This window comes from Corythoichthys intestinalis, chromosome 15 (assembly GCF_030265065.1).
Source record: "Corythoichthys intestinalis isolate RoL2023-P3 chromosome 15, ASM3026506v1, whole genome shotgun sequence".
Classification (NCBI taxonomy): Eukaryota; Metazoa; Chordata; class Actinopteri; order Syngnathiformes; family Syngnathidae; genus Corythoichthys; species Corythoichthys intestinalis.
In genome coordinates, this window is record NC_080409.1 from 6731049 (window position 1) to 6752600 (window position 21552).

The following is a 21552-nucleotide window of genomic DNA, read 5'->3' on the forward strand; positions in this document are numbered from 1 at the left end:
TCTCTGCATAAAATCACCATCAAATGTGATCTTATCTTTGTCAAAATCATACAAATGAAAAACTGTCTGCTTTAACTAAAACCACCCAAACATTTAGAGGTTTTCATTTTTTAATGATGATAGTATGCAAACAATTACAGAGGGGGGAAAAATAAGTGAACCATCACATTTAATATTTTGTGGCCCCCACCTTTGGCAGCAATAACTTCAACCGCACGCTTCCTGTGGCTGCTGAGCAGTCTGGCACATCAATCAGGACAAATCGCTGTCTTTAGGTCATACGTCTGTGTTTTGGATCATTGTCTTGTTGCAGCATCCATTCTCTTTTTAGCTCAAATTGTTTGACAGGCAGCCTCAGGTTTTCCTGCAAAACATCCCGATAAACTTCTTCCATTAATGATTGCAAGTTGTCCAGGCCCTGAAGAAGCAAACAGCCCCAAATCATGATGCTCCCTCCACTATGCCTCACGCTGGGGATGATGTGTTGATGTTGGTGAGCTGTTCCATTTTTCCTCCACACATGACATTGTGTGTTACTCCCAAACAATTCAACTTTGGTTTCATCAGTTCACAAAATATTTTGCCAAAATTTCTGTGGAGTGTTCAAGTGCCTTTTTGTGAACATTAAACGAGCAACAATGGTTTTTTTTTAGACAGTAGTGGCTTCCTCTGTGGAGTCCTCCCATGAACACCATTCTTGGCCATAGTTTTACATATAGTTTATGTGTGCACAGAGATATTGGACTGTGCCAGTGATTTCAGTAAGTCTTTAGCAGACACTCTACGGTTCTTTTTTACCTCTGTGAGCATTCTGCGCAGAACTATTGGTGTCATCTTTGGTGGACAGCCACTCCTTGGGAGAGAAACAACAGTGCCAAACTCTCTCCATTTGTAGACTTCTATCACTGTCGATTGATGGACATCCAGACTTTTAGAGATGTTTTTTTTTATCTTTTCCCAGCTTTGAACAAATCAACAATCCTTGATCGCAGGTCTTCAGACAGCTCTTTTGACTGAGCCATGGTGCACATCAGACAATGCTTCTTATCAAGACAATTCTTACCAGGTGTGTGTTTTATTGTGGGCAGGGCAGCTTTAAACCACTCATCAGTGATTGGGCACACACCTGATTTAAAATGTTTGGTAAAAATTGGTTTCAATTGCTCTTTAAGTCTCCCTCGGCAGAGGGTTCCCTTACTTATTTTCCCCCCTGCTGTCAATGTTTGCATGCCATCCTCATTAAAATATGAAAACCTATGAATGTTTGGGTGGTTTTAGTTAAAGCAGTTTTTTATCTGTGTGATTTTGACAAAGATCAGATCAGATTTGATGGTGATATTATGCAGAAATGTGAGAAATTCCAAAAGGTTCAGATACTTTTTCATACCACTGTAGACAATATTCTAATGGAAGAAGTAGCAACCTGTCAGTTTCCTTTTTTTATTATTATTATTATTTTTTTTTACAATTTATTGATTCATGGCGGGAGCATATCATTAACCTTTAGGGCTACAAAGTTTCGCGATAAATGGCCTTTTTGATATGGTGTCACACCATTCGTGTTTGTCATGAGACTATCATCGACACATCCAGCTAGATTCCCCGCCCTGGTTTTCATCAAATTTAGTGACAAACTTAGGTCTTTATTTCACATAGGCAGGTCAGACTCTGGTCCACAGTGCTCAACCAACCTCCTTTCCATAATAAGGCCACAGTATCTGACTGCATTTGTCCCCAGAGTTTAATAAAGATCAGCGCTGACAGGCGGTAAACCGACATAACCACCCACAAGCCTCCAGGCAAAGGGCCACAACCCTGGTCTACATCCTCCCTCCGCATTTCCTATATCTGTCCTCGTATCCGCACCCGTGCAACTGTGCCCCACTGGAGATGTGCCTCCTTACCAACAGAAACACTTTAAACGCTTGGATTATGTTGGTGCCTTGCGTGACGTTCTTATCCAAAGACGCTATGCGTTTCATATACACTCCTGACAGACGCACACGAACTTGTCAATAATAATTCATATAGGTCAGGGGTTTGAAATGTACGGCCCGTGGCCCGCAAGGGGGTCCAATCTGTCCCGCGAGCTTGTTCTGCCTGACATAAATATTTGTGTTATCGTCATCGTTGACGAAAACAAGGAGCAATTTTTTCATGACAATGACGAGCTAAAAACATGTCTTGGGAGACTAAAACATAACGAGACGAATGCCATGCCACGTTTTGTGTCTAGAGATGAAAATTTGCCATAGTTTCTGTCATAAGTTCACATTGTGGGACATTTTCTTAATGTATGTGTAGTTAGCACGCATCGTAGCAGCGTTTGGTTGTGTCACTCATGTGACCAGAGGTTGCGCTAGACATTTTCGTTGTCTGTCATTTTGACTGACAGGGTCATAAAAATCCGGTCATAATCTATTTTTACCAGTCACTGAAATTTTTAAAATGATAATGATGACATATTCAATAGTATTTAGTTTTCATTCATTTTTAATTTTGTAACGCTTGCTTGGCGGCGAAAAATTAGACACTGAAGTTGTATTTTTCTCCCTCTTTTTACTCTGCTTACCGCCAACAACACCAACAAAACAACTCCACTCCCAAAGAAAAAGAGGCAACCATATAGACCCCAATCACCAACGTCACACAATGATCTTAACTGTGGTTGTCAGCCCAAAATCTTCTAAATATATATTAAATGCATCTTACCAGATATAAAATGACTACTACATAGTCTGTGGTGATCGTTTGGTGCCCCGATTTCTTGTCGAATTACAGCAATCCATCTCGCTCTCCTCTTCGGTAATTCCAGCTCCAATAGCATATATTTAAAAATGCTACCGTTCACAAGTTCGTAGTTGGATCACGGCGATCTCGGCGAACCACCGTCTGTCACAATTCCTGCCTCTCTCGGCCTCTCCCGGGAGTCGAGCTGTCATCATCATTGTGGAACGCAAACTATATATGTTCGATATATGTCCATCAACGTACAAGTCAAGTTGTCTTCTCTTTTATAACAGCATTTCCCAGCTGTAAACAAACGAATAAAAACTTGTAACACTTGGATATATGCGGTGCATTCAAACACGATTAGCAACAGGCGGCTAGCAGCAGTAGCAGAAGCTAGTTGTTGTAAAAATGATTAAACTTCGTAATTACAATCATCATCGTAATATCAATAGCAAAGGCAACAAGTCGTTTCATGCGCCAGATTTTAGGTTTCGTATTTTTAGAGCACATTACCTTCCATAACAGCGGGGGCATGACTGCAGGAGCTGTCAGTTTTGTCCATCTCCTTATGACGAGTACGAGCACCCATGGTTTGGAAATCGACATGGTATGAAGCATGGAGGCCTTGGCTTGGTTCTCCACCCGCCTACATCAAAATAACATTCCGGGATCTTGTATAAAGACCTTCCAACTTCGATTCCACCGCCATTGACTTCAATGGTAAACAGGCGGAAACGGAAGGGGAAGGAAGACATAAGGAAGTAAACCGGTACCTCGAAAACTTGTCTATACACAGGCGGCAATCTAGTCCACCAATTGGATCACGCGCTGGCACACCGGGTGCACCAATAAGAACCTCGCGTTGATGTGTCAATCACGGTGCCGCCGCCAGACCCCGGTTACACTACAATGTTCTGACAGAATAGCCAACGACGTCATGCATTAAGAGAGAAAATAGCTAATTAATGTGCCACCCTGTGGTCTGGGGTGTGAATTGCAACCTGTCAAAATGACTGACGGACTTCAGTTTTTTCCGTCACCGTTTTAAAAAACCGGTCAACGACGGAAAATTTCCGGTTAACGCGACCCCTGCATGTGACATGCTACACTCCCTGCCCCTCACACGCGCTTACTCACCGGTGTCATCCAGGCTCCGGACTTTGGTGAAACACAGTTGTCAGGTGCTGCCTGGTAGGTTTTGTTTTTTTATCTTGGCTAGATATGCCATATTGCCTTCACCTTTAAAGGGCTGTGCTGAGTGATCATCACACACTAAATCTAACTTGTAGCGTTAGCACATAGGTTAGCATTAGCATTTGCAAAACCTTTTGCGCTCACAAGCTGAGCCCTGACCCTTGCGACGGGCCGCACAAGATCGAGGACTCCTGTGATGTAAGCGGTTCCGCTGATATGGCTACCTTGTGCGCACTGTTAGCCAATTTGCCAGACTTAGGACAGAAACCAGTCCATCCTTGTAAGTTTCTATCCAGTGTCGTTTTCGTCAACAATTCGAAAATACTTCGTTGGCGACTAATTTTTTCATGGCAATGACGTGATGATAACTGGAACACAACGAGATGAATGCCAGTTTTCGTACGACGAGACGAAAATGCGACAACGTTTCTGTCATATGTTCACAGTACAATGGTGTGAACAAGTATCTGATCCTTTTGTGATCTGATTTTTGTCAAAAACACACAGATGTAAAAACAGTTTCTTCTTTAACTAAAACCACCGAAACATTTATGGTTTTCATATTTTAATGAGGATAGCATGCAAACGATGACAGAAGGGGGAAAATAAGTAAGTGAACCCCCTGCCTAAGGAGACTTAAAGAGCAATTGAAACCAATTTTTACCAAACAATTTAAGTCAGGTGTGTGCCCAATCACTGATGAGTGGTTTATAGCTGCCCTGCCCATTATGAAACACACACCTGGTAAGAATTGTCTTGATGAGAAGCATTGTCTGATGTGCATCATGGCTCGATCAAAACAGCAGTCTGAAGACCTGCGATCAAGGTTTGTTGATTTGTATAAAGCTGGGAAATGATACAAAGCCATTTCTAAAAGTCTAGATGTCCATCAACTGACAGTCAAAGAAGTTGTCAACAAATGGAGGGAGTTTGGCACTGTTGCGTCTCTCCCAAGGAGTGGTTGTCCACCAAAGATGACGCCAAGAGTTCAGGCCAGAATACTCAGTGAAGTAAAAAAGAAACCCTAGAGTGTCTGCTAAAGACTTACAGAAATCACTGGCACAGTCCAATATCTATGTGCACACCTCAACTATATGTAAAACTATGGCCAAGAATGGTGTTCATGGGAGGACTCCACGGAGGAAGCCACTGCTGTCTAAATAAAACATTGTTGTTCGTTTAATGTTCGCAAAAAGGCACTTGGACACTCCACAGAAGGTTTGGCAAAATATTTTGTGGACTGATGACTGGTGACTGAGTTGAATTCTTTGGGAGTAACACACAACATCATGTGTGGAGGAGAAATGGAACAGCTCACCAACATCAACACCTCATCACCACCGTGAAACATGGTGGAGGGAGCATCATGATTTGAGGCTGTTTTTCTCCCTCAGGGCCTGGACAACTTGCAATCATTAATGGAAGAATGAATTCAAAAGTTTATCAGGATGTTTTGCAGGAAAACCTGAGGCCGTCTGTCAGACAGTTGAAGCTAAAAAGAGGATCGATGCTGCAACAAGACAATGATCCAAAGCACAAAAGTACAGGGTGACCCAAAAAAAAGTTTACACTCAGTTGACTGCTTGTTTAAAAGCCATTGAAACATATCTAAATAGGTTGTCATGCTTAAGTGATTCATTAAGGTCACTCAATGCAGCTGGTAATCTCTCGTCTCTACAATTCCTGTGCTTCTGCTGAAAATGAAGAAAACTTTAGCTGTACCTAAATTGCTGCCTGCCGGTCTGACACCTACTGAGATTGCAGCAAATCTGAGAATATCCAGATGTGCAGTCTACAAAGTTAAAAAGAAGCTGAAAGATACTGAAACAGCCTCACGAAAACCTGGGTCTGGAAGTGCCGATCTGTGCGGACCAAAAAGTTGATTGACAAGGTGATATGTGGCCACCCCAGAGTCCAGATCTCAATCCCCTGGATTATAGGATATGGGCAACTGTGGAGGACAGTGCCTGTAAGAAGCCACACACTTCTGTGGCAGCCTCGGAGAGGTCCATTTTTAGATCTTGGGAAAAGATGACAGCATCCTACATAAAGAAGACCTGTCAAGCGTTCCGCAGGCGCCTGGAGGCTGTTGTGACACTTAAGGGAGGACACATTGAAAAATAGAGTGTACTGTACATGTTCTTTACAATAATGTATAATTTGTGATTAAATTCTAATTCTAAGATGAATAAACATGGCATTTAAGTTGTGTTATGGCAGTGTAAACTTTTTTTGGGGTCACCCTGTAGATCAACTTCAGAATGGTTTCAGAAGAACAAAATGCACATTTTGGAGTGGCCAAGTCAAAGTCCAGACTTCAACGCCATTGAAATGCTGTGACATGACCTAAAGAATGCGATTCATGCCAGACATCCCAGGAATCTGACTGAACTAAAGCAGTTTTGTTGAGAAGAAAGGGCCAGGATTAGTCCTGATCAATGTGCCAGACTAATCTACAGCTACAGAAAGCGTCCGGTTGAAGTTATTGATGGTTGACTTACTTATTTTTTCCCTTTTGTCATTGTTTGCATACTATCCTCATTAAAATATGAAAACCTATAAATGTTTGGGTGGTGTTAGTGAAAGCAGACACTCTTTTTTCATCTGTGTGATTTTGACAAAGATCAGATCACATTTCATGGTGATTTTATGCAGAAATGTGAGAATTCCCAAAAGGTTCGGATACTTTTTCATCCTACTGTAGATGAGAAGGTGGGAGTGGGGGGTGGTGAGCCGTGTTGCCTAGCCAGTTCACTCACACGCACACAGCGCTCATATTTTTCTATGATTTCCTTCTTGAGTCAAATTTTACGTCAGATGTTTAAAGGATCGTATGTCAAGGTACCACTATTTAGTTTTTCAACTTCAGTTCAATAAACTGATGTTTGAGAAACTGTTTAAGGCTCGTTTTCGGTTATTGAAATACCATTGTTTCATCGGTAAATGGGAGACAATTCATTTCTCATAATTTGTTAACACACATCAAAACAAAAAACGGAATTGGGCTGGTTTTCAATTTTTTGTTTTCCAAAAATTAGAAGGAAAAACGATTGGCCGAAAGGTACACGGACCCCTTACACAAGTACCGTAGTTAGAAAAACAGCTTTGCATTTTTTATAGTTTCATATGCAAAAACTGTGGCCCTCACCAACTGTAATAGTTTTACACATAGACAGTGTGTCCTTCACTTTTATCATTCTCACATCATTGTAGCCATGACCCTCTGTTCACTCGGTTAAGCATAAAGCAGTTAAACAGGAGAAGCCTGCTCTCTAACCTCCCCCAAAAAAACCTCACTGAATAGCAGATGGGCTTAGCTTTGTGTGTTTTTTATTAGTGCTCCTAAATCAACACTTAACAATGCATGGGGGGCAGCAGGGGAATTGATTTCTTCCATCTACCGGTACCCTGAGGTGGGTAAGGGGTTTGCTGAAGGGTAAAGGGTGAGTGTAAATGGATAGACAGAGGTAACTGATTTTGACATACCTTCAATTTCCTGCTTGGGAAGCAATGCGCAGTCGTCATAGGAGAGATTTTCCTGTGCTTCTCTTTAGTTTTTAGTCAAGATTTTCACTTTTTGGTGGTGAATAACAGAAAGTGATTGCTGATTGCACGTATAAGAGAGCATGTTAGCATGTTAGTTGTTTTTATTTTATTTTAGCAAACTTTGTAATCGTGTTTAATTGATATGACTGTAAATTACATTTGACTGTATCTACTATTGAAGTGCTCAAAAATGAATTGCACAACATGCTGAGTTTACTCATTATGTTTTATACACCGGTGGGTTACCAACTGAAGGGAAATGGTATTTTTGCTGACATGCTAATCGATAATAACAAACATACCTAGTTTTATTTGGTATTGAGGTAACACAAGCGATAAAAGCAGGTATGTTTATCATTTTCGATTAGCATGTCAGCAAAAATACCATTTCCTATCAGTATCATGTAAAAATAGTCCATATATACACAGTGTATTAGCCGGTCAACATATAGGTCAAAAAGCTTCGCACCCTAACAGCAATCACAAGTTCTTCTATTATACCAGCTATATATTGGCCGATGGCCGATCTTGAAAAAAAGTCCATATATCGGCCCAATATATCGGCTAGCCGATATATCGACCTTTACCTCTCACTATAGACCCCAATCACCAACGTCACACAATCACGTGATCGCTGTATTGTGCTGCCATATTGTCCGTCATTGTGTGTCCGTATTGTCATTGATCGTAGTTTCTAAAGGTGGATTCACTTGCAAATTATGGAAGCCCCGGTGCTTGCAGACGCTGTAAACTCATTGGATGAGTTGCATAAAAGCCGTCATTTGGAAAAGCTTCGGTCGATCCAGTCGCCAGATCCATATTTGATGCCCAAACCGATGTTTGTTCCCGTCCGGTCCGGTCCCGTGTGTCAGAGCTCGTCCTGAGACCACAAAATTTCCAATCATACTCGAGTTTATGTCACGATGAGGAGTTGGGTACCCAAAATCGGCACCGGCCCGAATATAAACCGACATTTGGTCAGCTGAGCGTCACCGTTGTCACGATTGTAAAATGAAACTTGATCAACAACGGGCCGGTGTGTGCCGAAAAATAGCTGCCCCGCGTGAAATGTCCCCCTGACGGGAGCGCTTATTTATGACGCTTTATTTACGTGAAAACATCACGTTTTCATTGACGGATTACAGTAATAGATTTACGACTGTAAGATCGGTTTTAAATAATTAAATTACACAAAATATTAGGACCGTATTTTAGTAACAAATCATGGACTGGGCCACATAACCATCTTTGAACAGAAATATATTAATCTACAGGTTATCACGACCATATCCCAATGACAATCACACAGGTATGACATTTATTAGTTCAAGCAGAGTAAAATAATACATATTCACGGTACAAGAAAGTCGTTTACGTGTGGGCGCTCCCGTCAGGGGGACATTTCACACAGGGCGGCTATTTTTCGGCACAACACCTGTTGTTGCGCTCACCTTCTTGCCGCGCGACCATGGCGACGAGCTTTGTAGTCTCCGTCTGATGATGTCTGCGATCGTGTTGGCATCATATTGATGTTTTCGTCGCTGTCTAACGGCTGTCGACACAAACGCATCATGGACCGAGATAACAAACCGTGCTGCTTTCGAGATTTGCCCTTTTAACAATGGACACACAGCAACTACTAAAATGACCAATTATTTTTTCTGTTACTACAACCAACCGCCACACATGCCTTCACCATTTTGATTAAATAAATGTTAACGATTGCCAGGAAGGTTTTTGGGTTCGTTTACTAGGCGGTGATTCCTTAGACAAGCAGAAAAACACGCAGTAATAGGAGGAATGTACGTAGCGGTAATATGTAAACACGATGAGCTGACGGACAATATGGCGGCACCAGTCAGGGGGGCGGAGTTGTGACGTCACGTGATTGGGGTCTATATGCTGCTGGCATACTTCGAACAACAAAAAATGCATTAATAGCGATATAATACTGCTGTGAACACATACTGTACGTTGACTTCAATATGAAACAATTGATTTTCTGTGAGTCATTAAGATTTTAACGTTGCTAACGTTTACTGCTTTTACCATAAGTGCTAATTCCACAGGTTTCTCTTGTTTGAATGGAAAAATTTGGATATAATGTATTTAACCTTTTGCCTTCCAATTGAAGACCATTATTTGTTATGCCTCTCACTGGAACATAACAGTTATTCTCTGATACTGAAGGGAAATATTATTTTATTCAGCAAACTTTGTAGCTACTATTAAAAGCAGTCAAAAAACTAATTGTACAACATGCTGAAGGTACGCATTTTGTTGTATTTCGTTTACCACCTGAGGGAAAATGGTATTTTTGCAAACATGCTAATCGATAATCATAAACATACCCACTTTTATTATGTACTAAAGTAACACAAGCAATAAAAGCGGGTATGTTTATGATTATAGTTTGTATGTTAGCAAAAATACCATTTCCCCTCAGTTGGTAACATAACTGCTTTTATTATGTTACTAAAGTAACAAAAGCAATAGGGCTGCAGCTATTGATTATCTTAGTAGCCGATTAATCGATGAAGTAGTTTGAATAATCGAGTAATCGGATAAGGAACATAACAAATTAAAATACCTGAGCTGAACCTCAAACAGTATAAAAAAATAAATCAATCAATCAATGAGGATCTATGTACAACAAAAGAACAATTGGCTAAAGTCTGCTAGCTTAAATGCCATAATATGCTAACGTTGTTTTTTTATCTTTTTTTTCAACAATGGTCCAGACCCGTATTCCCAGGAAAACAAAAACAAAAAAACGGCCAAATGTACATATAAACTAAATTAGGACTGCATTAAAAAAAAAAAAAAAAATAGCGCAAACACAAACTTAGCTTATGTTGATCTTAACAGGGAGCAGCTAGATTCAGCCACGTGAAATGTGGCAGACTAGAGGGCAGTGTATCCACCCAAATCAATAAAACTAAATGCAAATACTTTCAAAACAAACGATTAAAACGCCACTCTAACTAAACGAATTCTTGAAGCAGCAAAATTTAATTTGAATATTTTTTTTTCTGATCGAATACTCAAGTTAATCGATTAATCGTTGCAGCACTAAAAAGCAATAAAAGCAGGTACAGAGTGGCAAATAAGTATTTAGTCAACCACTAATTGTGCAAGTTCTCCCACTTGAATATATTAGAGAGGCCTGTAATTGTCAACATGGGTAAACCTCAACCATGAGAGACAGAATGTGAAAAAAAAACAAACAGAAAATCACATTGTTTGATTTTTAAAGAATTTATTTGCAAATCATGGTGGAAAATAAGTATTTGGTCAATACCAAAAGTTCATCTCAATACTTTGTTATTTACCCTTTGTTGGTAATAACGGAGGCCAAACGTTTTCTGTAACTCTTCACAAGCTTTTCACACACTGTTTCTGGTATTTTGGCCCATTCCTCCATGCAGATCTCCTCTAGAGCAGTGATGTTTTGGGGCTGTTGTTGGGCAACACGGACTTTCAACTCCCTCCACAGATTTTCAATGGGGTTGAGATCTGGAGGCAGGCTAGGCCACTCCAGGACCTTGACATGCTTCTTAATAAGCCACTCCTTTGTTGCCCTGGCTGTGTGTTTGGGATCATTGTCATGCTGAAAGACTCAGCCACGTCTCATCTTCAATGCCCTTGCTGATGGAAGGAGATTTTCACTCAAAATCTCTCGATACATGGCCCCATTCATACTTTCCTTTACACAGATCAGTTGTCCTGGTCCCTTTGCAGAAAAACAGCCCCGAAGCAAGATGTTTCCACCCCCATGCTTTACATTGGGTATGGTGTTCTTCAGATGCAATTCAGTATTCTTTCTCCTCCAAACACGAGAACCTGTGTTTCTACCAAAAAGTTCTATTTTGGTTTCATCTGACCATAACCCATTCTCCCAGTCCTCTTGTGGATCATCCAAGTGCTCTCTAGTGAACCGCAGACGGACCTGGGCGTGTACTTTCTTCAGTCTGGCAGTGTCTGGACACGTCTGGCAGTGCAGGATTTGAGTCCCTGGCGGCGCATTGTGTTACTGATAGCAGCCTTGTGACTGTGGTCCCAGCTCCCTGTAGGTTATTCACTAGGTCCCCCTGTGTGGTTCTGGGATTTTTGTTCACCGTTCTTGTTATCATTTTGACGCCACGGGGTGAGATCTTGCATGGAGCCCCAGATCAAGGGAGATTATCACTGGTCTTGTATGTCTTCCATTTTCTAATAATTGCTCCCACAGTTGATTTCTTTACACCAAGAGTTTTCCTTATTGCAGATTCAGTCTTCCCAATCTGGTACAGGTCTACAATTTTGTCTCTGGTGTCCTTCAACAGCTCTTTGGTCTTGGCCATAGTGGAGTTTGGAGTGTGACTGACTGAGGGTGTGGACAGGTGTCTTTTATACCGATAATAAGTTAAAACAGGTGCCATTAATACAGGTAACGAGTAGAGCCTCGTTAGAAGAAGTTAGACCTCTTTGAAAGCCAGAAATCTTGCTTGTTTGTAGGTAACCAAATACTTATTTTCCACTCTAATTTGGAAATAAATTATTTAAAAATCAAACAATGTGATTTTCTGTTTTTTTTTCCACATTCTGTCTCTCATGGTTGAGGTTTACCCATGTTGACAATTACAGTCCTCTCTAATCTTTTCAAGTAGGAGAACTTGAACAATTGGTGGTTGGCTAAATACTTATTTGCCCCACTATATGTTTATGATTATCGATTAGCATGTTAGCAAAAATACCATTTCCTTTCAGTTGGTAACCGAAATACAACAAAATCGTTAATCATAACCATAGTTGATTTTTTTTCATGATTATTGATTAGCATGTTAGCAAAAATACCATTTCCCATCAGTATCGGTTGTTATCTGGTTAAAAAAAAAAAAAAAAAAAAAGTAACACGATATGTTAGCCGGTCCACGTCAACCTTTATAAGAAAGCTCAGCACCCAAACGGCAAACATACTCTAATTTTCGGACTATAAGCCACTACTTTTTCCCCTCATTTTGAATCCTGCAGTTTTTAGTTAAATGCAGCTTATTTGTTGATTTGTTTGTGTTAATAGGTAACACTTTATTTGACAGTAACGTCATAAGACCATCGTTATTATGACACAATCATGGGCATTAATGAATGCTTATGACAGATGTCATTAAGTATCATCCGCCGAATTATGTCACTGACTCCATTTATTTACAGCTTGGATCTATTGCATCCATTCAAAAGTGAGAAAATTTTCCAGATGACACAAAATGACATCCGTCATAAGCATTCATTAATGTTCATGGCAGTGTCATTTCATAATTATGATTGTCTTATGACAATCTTATGGTGTTACTGTCAAATAAAGTGTTACCAAATACCATGACTAGGAATTAATGAAACAACTGGGACAGTAACTGAAGAAATAATTAGCACAGAACGTGAATTTTGATTGTTATTTACATCTATGGTGATGCAATGCGTGCTAGGAGGCAGGTTGGACGGCAACCGTGTTGACAGCAGGTGGCAGCAGAGGTTGAATGTTTGGCCCAAGGGAGCAGTAATGGCAGAATGAAGCTTTGTGAAGCAATGAAGCTTTGTAGCCAGTTGGTTCAAAGCTTCATTTGGTCCTATGACAGTCTTATGATGCTGTCAAATAAGGTGTCAAATTTCGTGGGTGGCGGCTTATTGTGAGGTACGCCTCACAGTACGAAAATTACAGTAAGTTCTTCTATTATACCAGCTATACATTGGCTGATGGCCGATCTTGGAAAAATTCCATATATCGGCACGATATATCTGATAATCGATATATAGTATAAACCTTTACCTCTCACTATAAGTCGCTAGCGTACTTCGAACAACAAAAAAATGCAAGAATATTGACATAATACTGCTGTGAACACATACAGTAGGTTGACTTCAATGCAAAACAATTGATTTTCTGAGAGTTAACATATACTGAAAACAAGTAGATTTTGTTAGCCGCATCTGTACATCGTTGTGCCTTTTGGGTCCGATGTATTAGGTGTCTACTGAATTTGATGTATTAAGTGGCATTGCATTAGGGCACTGGATTATTGTTTCCCCCTCACTACTGATCACCTCTGAGGGTCCACAGAGCAAAGGCCTCATAAACATTTATGTTTGGGCTGTGAGCTCCTGTCTTAGGCCATGACTCCGCTGGGCCAGAGTCCGATGCCCCTTTATGCCTCTTAAGAGACTGAGTGCGAGAGTCTGTGTGTGCTTGTTTGTATTAAAAGGTATGTTCTCGTCCCTTGTAGAATTTGAATAGTTGCTTCAGGAGGTGCTTATTTTCACATTTGCTGGCTTCTCATCTGTTTTCACGCAGAGACACTTATCATATGTAAATTGCATAGCTTTGGGTGCCAGATTTGCTTCAGCTGTTGTTTTCCATCAGCATTCCTCCCAAGCAGAGAGTAACACCCTGGGGAACCCTCTTGCTGCTGAAATAAAAGGACACAACTTGACTGGACACTGGAGAAAGATGGGCCACTCTCACTTTAGAACATAGCAAAATACATTAAAAAAGTACCTCTGAATTTGAATGAGATTTCTCTCTGGGAGGTTCTACTCACTCACTAGCTCCTTATTTTGTTGTTTTGAATAGTTTGGAATGTTTTCGCTTTGATGGGGTGTCAATACCCTGAAAAAATAAATAAAGGACACCTCCTCGTTGGTAGTCGACCAGCCCAATAACGGTGACTATTAGATTATTTTTGGGGATTTGAAAAGTTTTAATATTTGACTCAAAATTGAAATAATTAGGTGCAGATTTGAGTGATACAAGCAGACAAACAAAAGTTATCAGCAATGTATTCAATAAAATATGTAACTGTCCTTCTTAATTCCAAACTGTATATATGCACACGAAGAAGAGCACACCCGCACACACGAGGAAGAGCGGATTTGCTCCCACAAAGCAGTCACACAGCCGAGTGATAGAGGGGAAATATTACAGATGCAAGCCTGCACGCGTATTTGTTGCTTGTGAAGCATCCACAGAGGCAACACTTGTATGTAGCACCTTTTGTATTGTTTATTGTGTGTTTTCGATTGTGCAGTCATGTTCACATGTGGGTACTGCACCTGACACAAACTGCTGTGACATTGTAGTCTACGCCAGTGACGCATTATTTACTCACCATACCCACATCTGGCAAAATAAAACCACGAAAACTAAGCTGAAATGGAAAACAACAAAATGGAGAATGTCGAGGACAGGGCGGCAATTCCTGCATGTTTGAAGGTAAATAGTTTCCATCGGCGAGGAAATCCAGTGTCAGTGACAAGACTGGAAGAGAACGAGGTTCCAAACCTGGGTTCGATGGAACCCCAGGGGTTCGGTGAGTAAGTTTAAGGGGTTTGGCGAAGGGTCCTATTTTTGCACACTGACTAAAGGCCTTTTCACACTTGCATCAGGACAGTATGGAGAGCGGTCCACAGCAAGCGCAAAGGGGGAGGAGCCATGTTGCCTGATGTAGACACTGTCAGGAAGTGAAAAACGGTCCCAAGCATCAAAGTGTTTATTTTTCATTATTGCACAAAAAACAGGAACTTGTCCTATTTCAGGCACTAGGGGGCATTATAATAACCGTGTAAGTGCAGTTTCAGTGAGAAGGTGAATAGTTTCTTTGTTGTTCGCGAACTGCATTTCCACACAAACGCATACTGAGGTACTATTTACAGTAGCTTAGCAAGGAAAGGCATGAGAGTCATTTTTCGAGTGTCCCAGAGCTCGCAAAATTTTAAAAGCGCATTTATCAAGGTTTCGTCGCCCTTGGTTTGCGTTTATCCGTTTGCCGAAACAGCCTGATAGCACAGATATAAGTAGCATCTTAATAGCATCCTCTGCTATTGGATGCGTTGTTGACGTCATTACGGCGGCCCTCTGGAAAGAGCGAGTCTCTATTTTTGGCCATGCCTTTTGGCGCAAATACATTCAAACTTGCCGTTGTGCCCAAAAGAGATGACCACCACTCACTTTCGCCGAGATGTCCCCTCCCACATACACTATGAATGGGTTGCCGCTGAACTCTTCACACTAGGCTGCTGCTGATTTGAAACGGCCCTAAATCGAGGCAAAGTAGTGTTGAAGACCAGTTTTTGGAATGGTTTGCATCCAATTTACAGGCTGTATTCCATTTCTTTCAACGGGTACCCCTCTATCCAATGAGTTGAAAAACTGGTTTGCTCAGTGGAAGGTTGACACACACTGGGTATGAGGAAGTACAACAGCCCTACGGCCATCGTGGACTCAAATTTTAACCTATTTTAAAACATACTTTCAAAATACGACAAAAGAATTTGCTAAGTTATTAGCTTTCTAGCTTAGATGTATCATATTTAGAATTTTTAAAAAATGTTCTGTTATCCAATTCTGAAGTATTTGGTGAATGCACATGTGAAAACCATGGGGTTCAGCACCTTTAGCAAGGTTAAAGAGCATATGACACGAGAAAAAAAGTCTTAAATGGCATTATTATGTGAATTAGAATCATATTTTGAGACGATTCGACTATATACAACAATTTAGCAAAGCACAGATGACGAGAAATTAGTCTTTTAATCTGCCGGTTAGCCACGCCTACCATTATAGGGCTTTAGCGTCCCCAACAGGTGGATGACGTCAGCGGTAGACTGGGCTCATCGGTTTTACTATTCAGCCCATTGAGGGGGAATTATTCAGAACGAGGAAAACGCGACGAAGAGAGCCGCAAAATGTCATTGTTTCAGTCTCTCTACTCCAATATTTTTACAGGATATTCTTTTTATCCAAGTATTTTTCTCCAATAGCTATATAAATGGCTTGAGAAGGACCAGTCAGCCCGTCGAGGGGGAACTATTCACAACGAGGAAAACGCGACGAAGAGAGCGGCAAAATGTCATTGTTTCTGTCTCTTTACTCCAATATTTTTACAGGATATTCTTTTTATCCAAGTATTTTTCCCCAATAGCTATATAAATGGCTTGAGAAGGACCAGTCAGCCCGTCGAGGGGGAACTATTCACAACGAGGAAAATGCGACGAAGAGAACAGCAAAATGTTATTGTTTCAATCTGTGTACGCCAATATTTTTACAGGATATTCTTTTTATCCAAGTATTTTCCCCAATTGCTAAATAAATGGCATGGTCATGACAAATAACAGTCTTGTGCTGAATGGAATATGAAATAATAAAAATGCATTTATTCAGGACGACATGGCAAAATTACTCCATAATGGTCAAAACTGTCGACTTCACCTTTACTGTCGCACCTCTCGAACGATATTTTATGACACCTAAATCGGACATATGTCATTTCCCTTCCCCGGCTTCGGAGAATGTAAACAAACCAGAAGGCGTGACAGCTAGCCGACATGCTAACCCGAACCGAGTGATGTTTCAAAGTCTTCGAAGCGGAAAATCACACATAACTATCCTGGATTATTTGACATGAAGACCCGGTTGTCGATTGTCTTCGTGGATCGACAAACCGCCCGGCGGAGAGCAATTTACAGTTCGTTCCCCGGAGGAGGGTGGCTGGAGTTGTTGTGCAGCTAACGTGCTGCTGCTAATGAGCATTAGGAGAGCTTTTTACATGCCTATCAATGATCAAACGTAAGTAGTCCTTCATTTAAAGGAAGTTTGTAGTGTTTACTTTGTAATCGCTGTATTCGTATTTGACATAATACAAAACAAGATGTTTACTCACTTCCTCGTAAGTCCAATGGTCCCACAGCAAATATCCATGGTGAATGGGAACCTTTTGAAACTCCAAAAAGGCGCATACGCCTCTCCCTCATACAGAATGATTTTTCTGCAGCCGTTTGGCTGGCGTGATGCGAAAATTAAACGTATTAATCCGCAAAATCAGCTGAATCCTTCGTCCTCATACACAACAGTACACTGTAGCGTGAAGAGGACGTCTTCTACCGTACACGTCACAGCGCCCTCCTCCTCAATGCGAGACCGAAGCCGGAAGTCACTCATTTTCATGGCACGGGATTCAAAAAACTAAATAAAAATAGCGATCGCTTCCACACACATCCAAGCGGCCCATATCATTCAGGGGCATAAAATACCGCGTCTTATGAAATAATCATGCTTTTTCGTGTCACAGGCACTTTAAGACCCACTGTTCAACCCTATGCTGATAGTTTCTACATGCGAAAGCGGCTATTGTAACAGAACCACTAGCAAACCACTGACATTCCCAGAAAACACAATGAATTATTTTGTGTTTTCTTCATGTTACAGGACACCGGCTATGCAGCTTTTCTGTTCGAGCAGCTCAACACATCTGGGAGCAAGGAAAGCGCTGTCACTTGCTGCCAGGTGTGCTTCACGCCTCTCCACCAACTGAAGCAGGAAGCTTTGCAGACTCTCCATGATCCCGTCCTCACCCTCGCCCCCGACATGCCGGCCTTGCCTGCTTCTTCCTTTTTACCGCGCCCCTCCAGATTTGTGGGTTCACCATCGAGCATCCATGCAAACCAACTGTCCAAAGGCCAAGCTGGCACTCAATCAATCCTGCCCACGGGGGAACAGCTTAGAGGACTATGCGGGTCCCAGGGCCCTCCAATTCCATCGAGTTCTAAAACCAGTGTCCAGGTGACAGTGGCAGGAGGGCAGCTCACTGGATCCTTAAGCGCCGTCACCATCCAAACACAGCAGTACCTCGAGGGCGTTTGGAGCATTTCCAGGGTCAACAACTTCCTCCCTCAGCTTAAATCGGTATGTATTTTTTTTTATTCGACCACACTCACGTTTGACTCTACCATGAACTTTCATTTGAAAGTAACGTGGCAGTAAAGCAAGCTTTAATTCACGAGTGAACACCATTACCTGTTAATGAAGTCAGACCACTTAAGAGTTCCTTTGTGCTTTTGGGCCACAAGCTCATCATGAATAGAGTGTGAAGCATCATTAGGGGAATACTTCGGCAATTTTCTACGTAAAAAATATAACCATAAAGTATTGAGTTAACAGGGGTTTTTCCTCATGGGGGTATAATTGAGTCTTGAACAAAACAATTTAACACTGGAAGTGGCGGGGTTTTTTGGCTATAAAGAAAGAACAGAAAGGCGTCAAATGACCCCGATACCAAAATGACTACTTGGCTTTGTCAAACAATAGACCACTCAAACAAACAATCGAGCAGACAACCCCCCTACACACTCCTGTAGAGTCGCTGCCTAGGTGTGAAACTGTGAAGGGGGGGTTTCACTCTGGATAGCTGCAATTATCATCTTGAATAATTGCAAATCCAGGGCTCCCTTTGCTTTGTCAAACATGACATGACATGACATGGCAGCACTGAATGCATATGTGTTGTATCAGGCTTGCACCGGAAGGCAAGAGAGACAGGTGGACTTCTTGGTGGGTCTTTCAAAGGAATTGACTCACTCTCATGTGGGCATAAAGAAGGTGCAGAAGGAAAAATTGCTTTGGCAACAAACTCCAACACCTAGCCTCGCGAAAACGGGCAAAGTGTCACCACATAAAAATGTTTTGTTTTGGGTTTTTATTACACCGTCCCTTGTACGTAGGAAAACTACAGCTTTTGGAAGATGTAAAAAGGTTGCCCGATTGCCTGCCTGAGCGGTCCATTGTCCGACAAAGCCAAGGCACCCCTGCCCTGCAATCACTCAAGATGCTAATTGGAGCAATCCAACCCTGTGGTTTAGCAAGTGTGAATGGGAATGACTAATGAGGACCTCAATGCTCACAAAAGATTTGCTGATTAGGGTCTGATGACCCATCTCTGGATACAAATGGGATTTGTATCAACTGATCCACCCCTGGTAGTTCTAGTGTAAACCGGACACAGAAATGCTGGTCTCTTATTCCTCAGTAAAGAATCTTCGTAATTTCAAGTCAAAGGATATTACAACGCTAGTTTCATGGCTTCCTACTAGGGGTGTAACAGTACACACAAGTCACGTTTCAGTATGTACCTCAGGACGGGTGTCACGATTTGCTAGTTCGGTACGACAGGAAAAACAAAAAGTTTATTTTTATCACAGCATTTGAAAGTTAAAGTTTGTTCTATTGGCTGAAATGAAAAAGCTACTGTTATTAAGTCCAAATTGCTTTTGATTTTGAAGCATTTATGTGTCATTTCCTATTGATTTTGGGCCATCCTGGTTGCTGAACAGGAAATGACCTGGGAATGTCCCCAAATGAATAGGAAGTGACACAAGATCAACAGGAAGTGACCTGTAAAACCAGGAAGACTGGCTGTAAATGCTATGTTTCAGTGCCATTGACGGCGCTAGACGTCCAATATATCTTTGACCCTCACTGTCAAAATGGATTGAACGTCTATGGCCGTGAGTGGCAGCCAATGCCAGGCAATGAGTTCATTTTGGGGCATTTCACACCATTTCCTGTTGTTTTTTTTTCCACTTCTTTTTCCATTCGAGTCATTTACGGGTCTACTTTCTGTTGATTGTGGGGCATTTATAGGTCACTACCTGTTGATTATGGGTTACTGAACAGAAAGTGTCTGGAAAATGTCCCCAAATGAATAGAAAGTGACTCAAAATCAACAGGAATTAACCCGTAAATGCCCTAATATGAACAGGAAGTGACCTGTACAGTGCTGGCCAAGTGTATTAGCATCCTTGCAATTCTGTCAGATAATGCTCAATTTTTCCCAGAAAATGATTGCAATCATTAGTGCTTTGGTAGTAATATCTTCATTTATTTTGCTTCCTGAAAAACCACAAAAGAGAATGCAAAAAAATGAAATTATTATTATTTTATACAAAACTCCAAATATGGGCCGGACAAAAGTATGGGCACCCTTTGAAAAATCCTGTGATGCTTCTCTAATTTGTGTAATAAACAGCACCTGTTACTTACCTGTGGCACATAACAGGTGGTGGCAATAACTAAATCACACTTGCAGCCAGTTAAAACAACCTCTGTCCTGTGTCCTTGTGTGTACCACATTGAGCATGGAGAAAAGAAAGAAGAGCAAAGAGCTATCTGAGGACTTGAGAAGCAAAATTGTGAGGAAGCATGGGCAATCTCAAGGCTACAAGTCAATCTCCAAAGACCTGAATGTTCCTGTGTCCACAATGCGCAGTGTCATCCATAAATGTAAAACCCATGACACTGAGGTTAACCACCCTAGATGTGGACGGAAAAGAAAAATTGACGGGAGATTTCAATGTAAGATTGTGCGGATGGTGGATAAAGAACCTTGACTAACATCCAAACAAGTTCAAGCTGTCCTGCAGTCCGAGGGTACAATAGTGTCAACCTATATTATCCGTCGGCGTCTGAATGAGAATGGACTCCATGGTGGGATACCCAGGAGGACACCATTTCTGACCCGGAGACATAAAAAAGCCAGGCTGGAGTTTGCCAAAACTTACCTGAGAAAGCCAAAAATATTTTGGAAGAATGTTCTCTGGTTAGATGAGACAAAAGTAGAGCTTTTTGGGAAAAGGCATCAACATAGAGCGGGGTCTCCAAACCGGTCCTCAAGGGCCGCTGTGGGTCCTGGTTTTTGTTCCAACCGATCGAGTACCAACAGTTTAACCAATTAAGTTTCTGCTAAAACAAGCAGCACCTGGCTGCAATCAACTGATTACACTTGTAAGACACCAGATTGGTGCATAGGTGTTGTCTTGTTTTGTTGGAATGAAAACCTGCGGCCCTATATGGAATAGTTTGGAGACCACTGACATAGAGTTTACAGGGAAAAATACAAAGCCTTCAAAGAAAAGAACACGGTCCCCACAGTCAAACATGGGGGAGGTTCCGTGATGTTTTGGGGTTGCTTTGCTGTCACTGCCGTTGGACTGCTTGTCCGTGTGCATGGCATTATGAAGTCTGAAGACTACCAACTAATTTTGCAGCATAATGTGGGGCCCAGTGTGAGAAAGGTGGATTTTCCTCCAAGGTCATGATTCTTCCAGCAGGACAATGACCCAAAACACACCTCAAAAAGCACTAGAAAATGGTTTGAGAGGAAGCACTAGAGACTTCTAGAGTGGCCAGCAATGAGTCCAGACCTGATCCCATAGAGCACCTGTGGAGAGATCTGAAAATGGAAGTTTGGAGAAGGAACCCTTCAAATCTCAGAG

General features: G+C 41.5%; 1 protein-coding gene across 3 annotated transcripts in view; it reads left to right on the forward strand.

Annotated features, from left to right (window-relative positions):
* The window catches only part of kif26ab (kinesin family member 26Ab), a 232519-nt gene that overhangs the window by 82112 nt on the left and 128855 nt on the right, over nucleotides 1–21552 (forward strand). For all 3 annotated transcript variants that reach the window (XM_057858780.1, XM_057858781.1, XM_057858782.1), the window contains one exon: nucleotides 17711–18187. In XM_057858780.1, the coding sequence (XP_057714763.1) occupies nucleotides 17711–18187 (477 nt within the window). The remainder of the gene's footprint in view (nucleotides 1–17710; nucleotides 18188–21552) is intronic.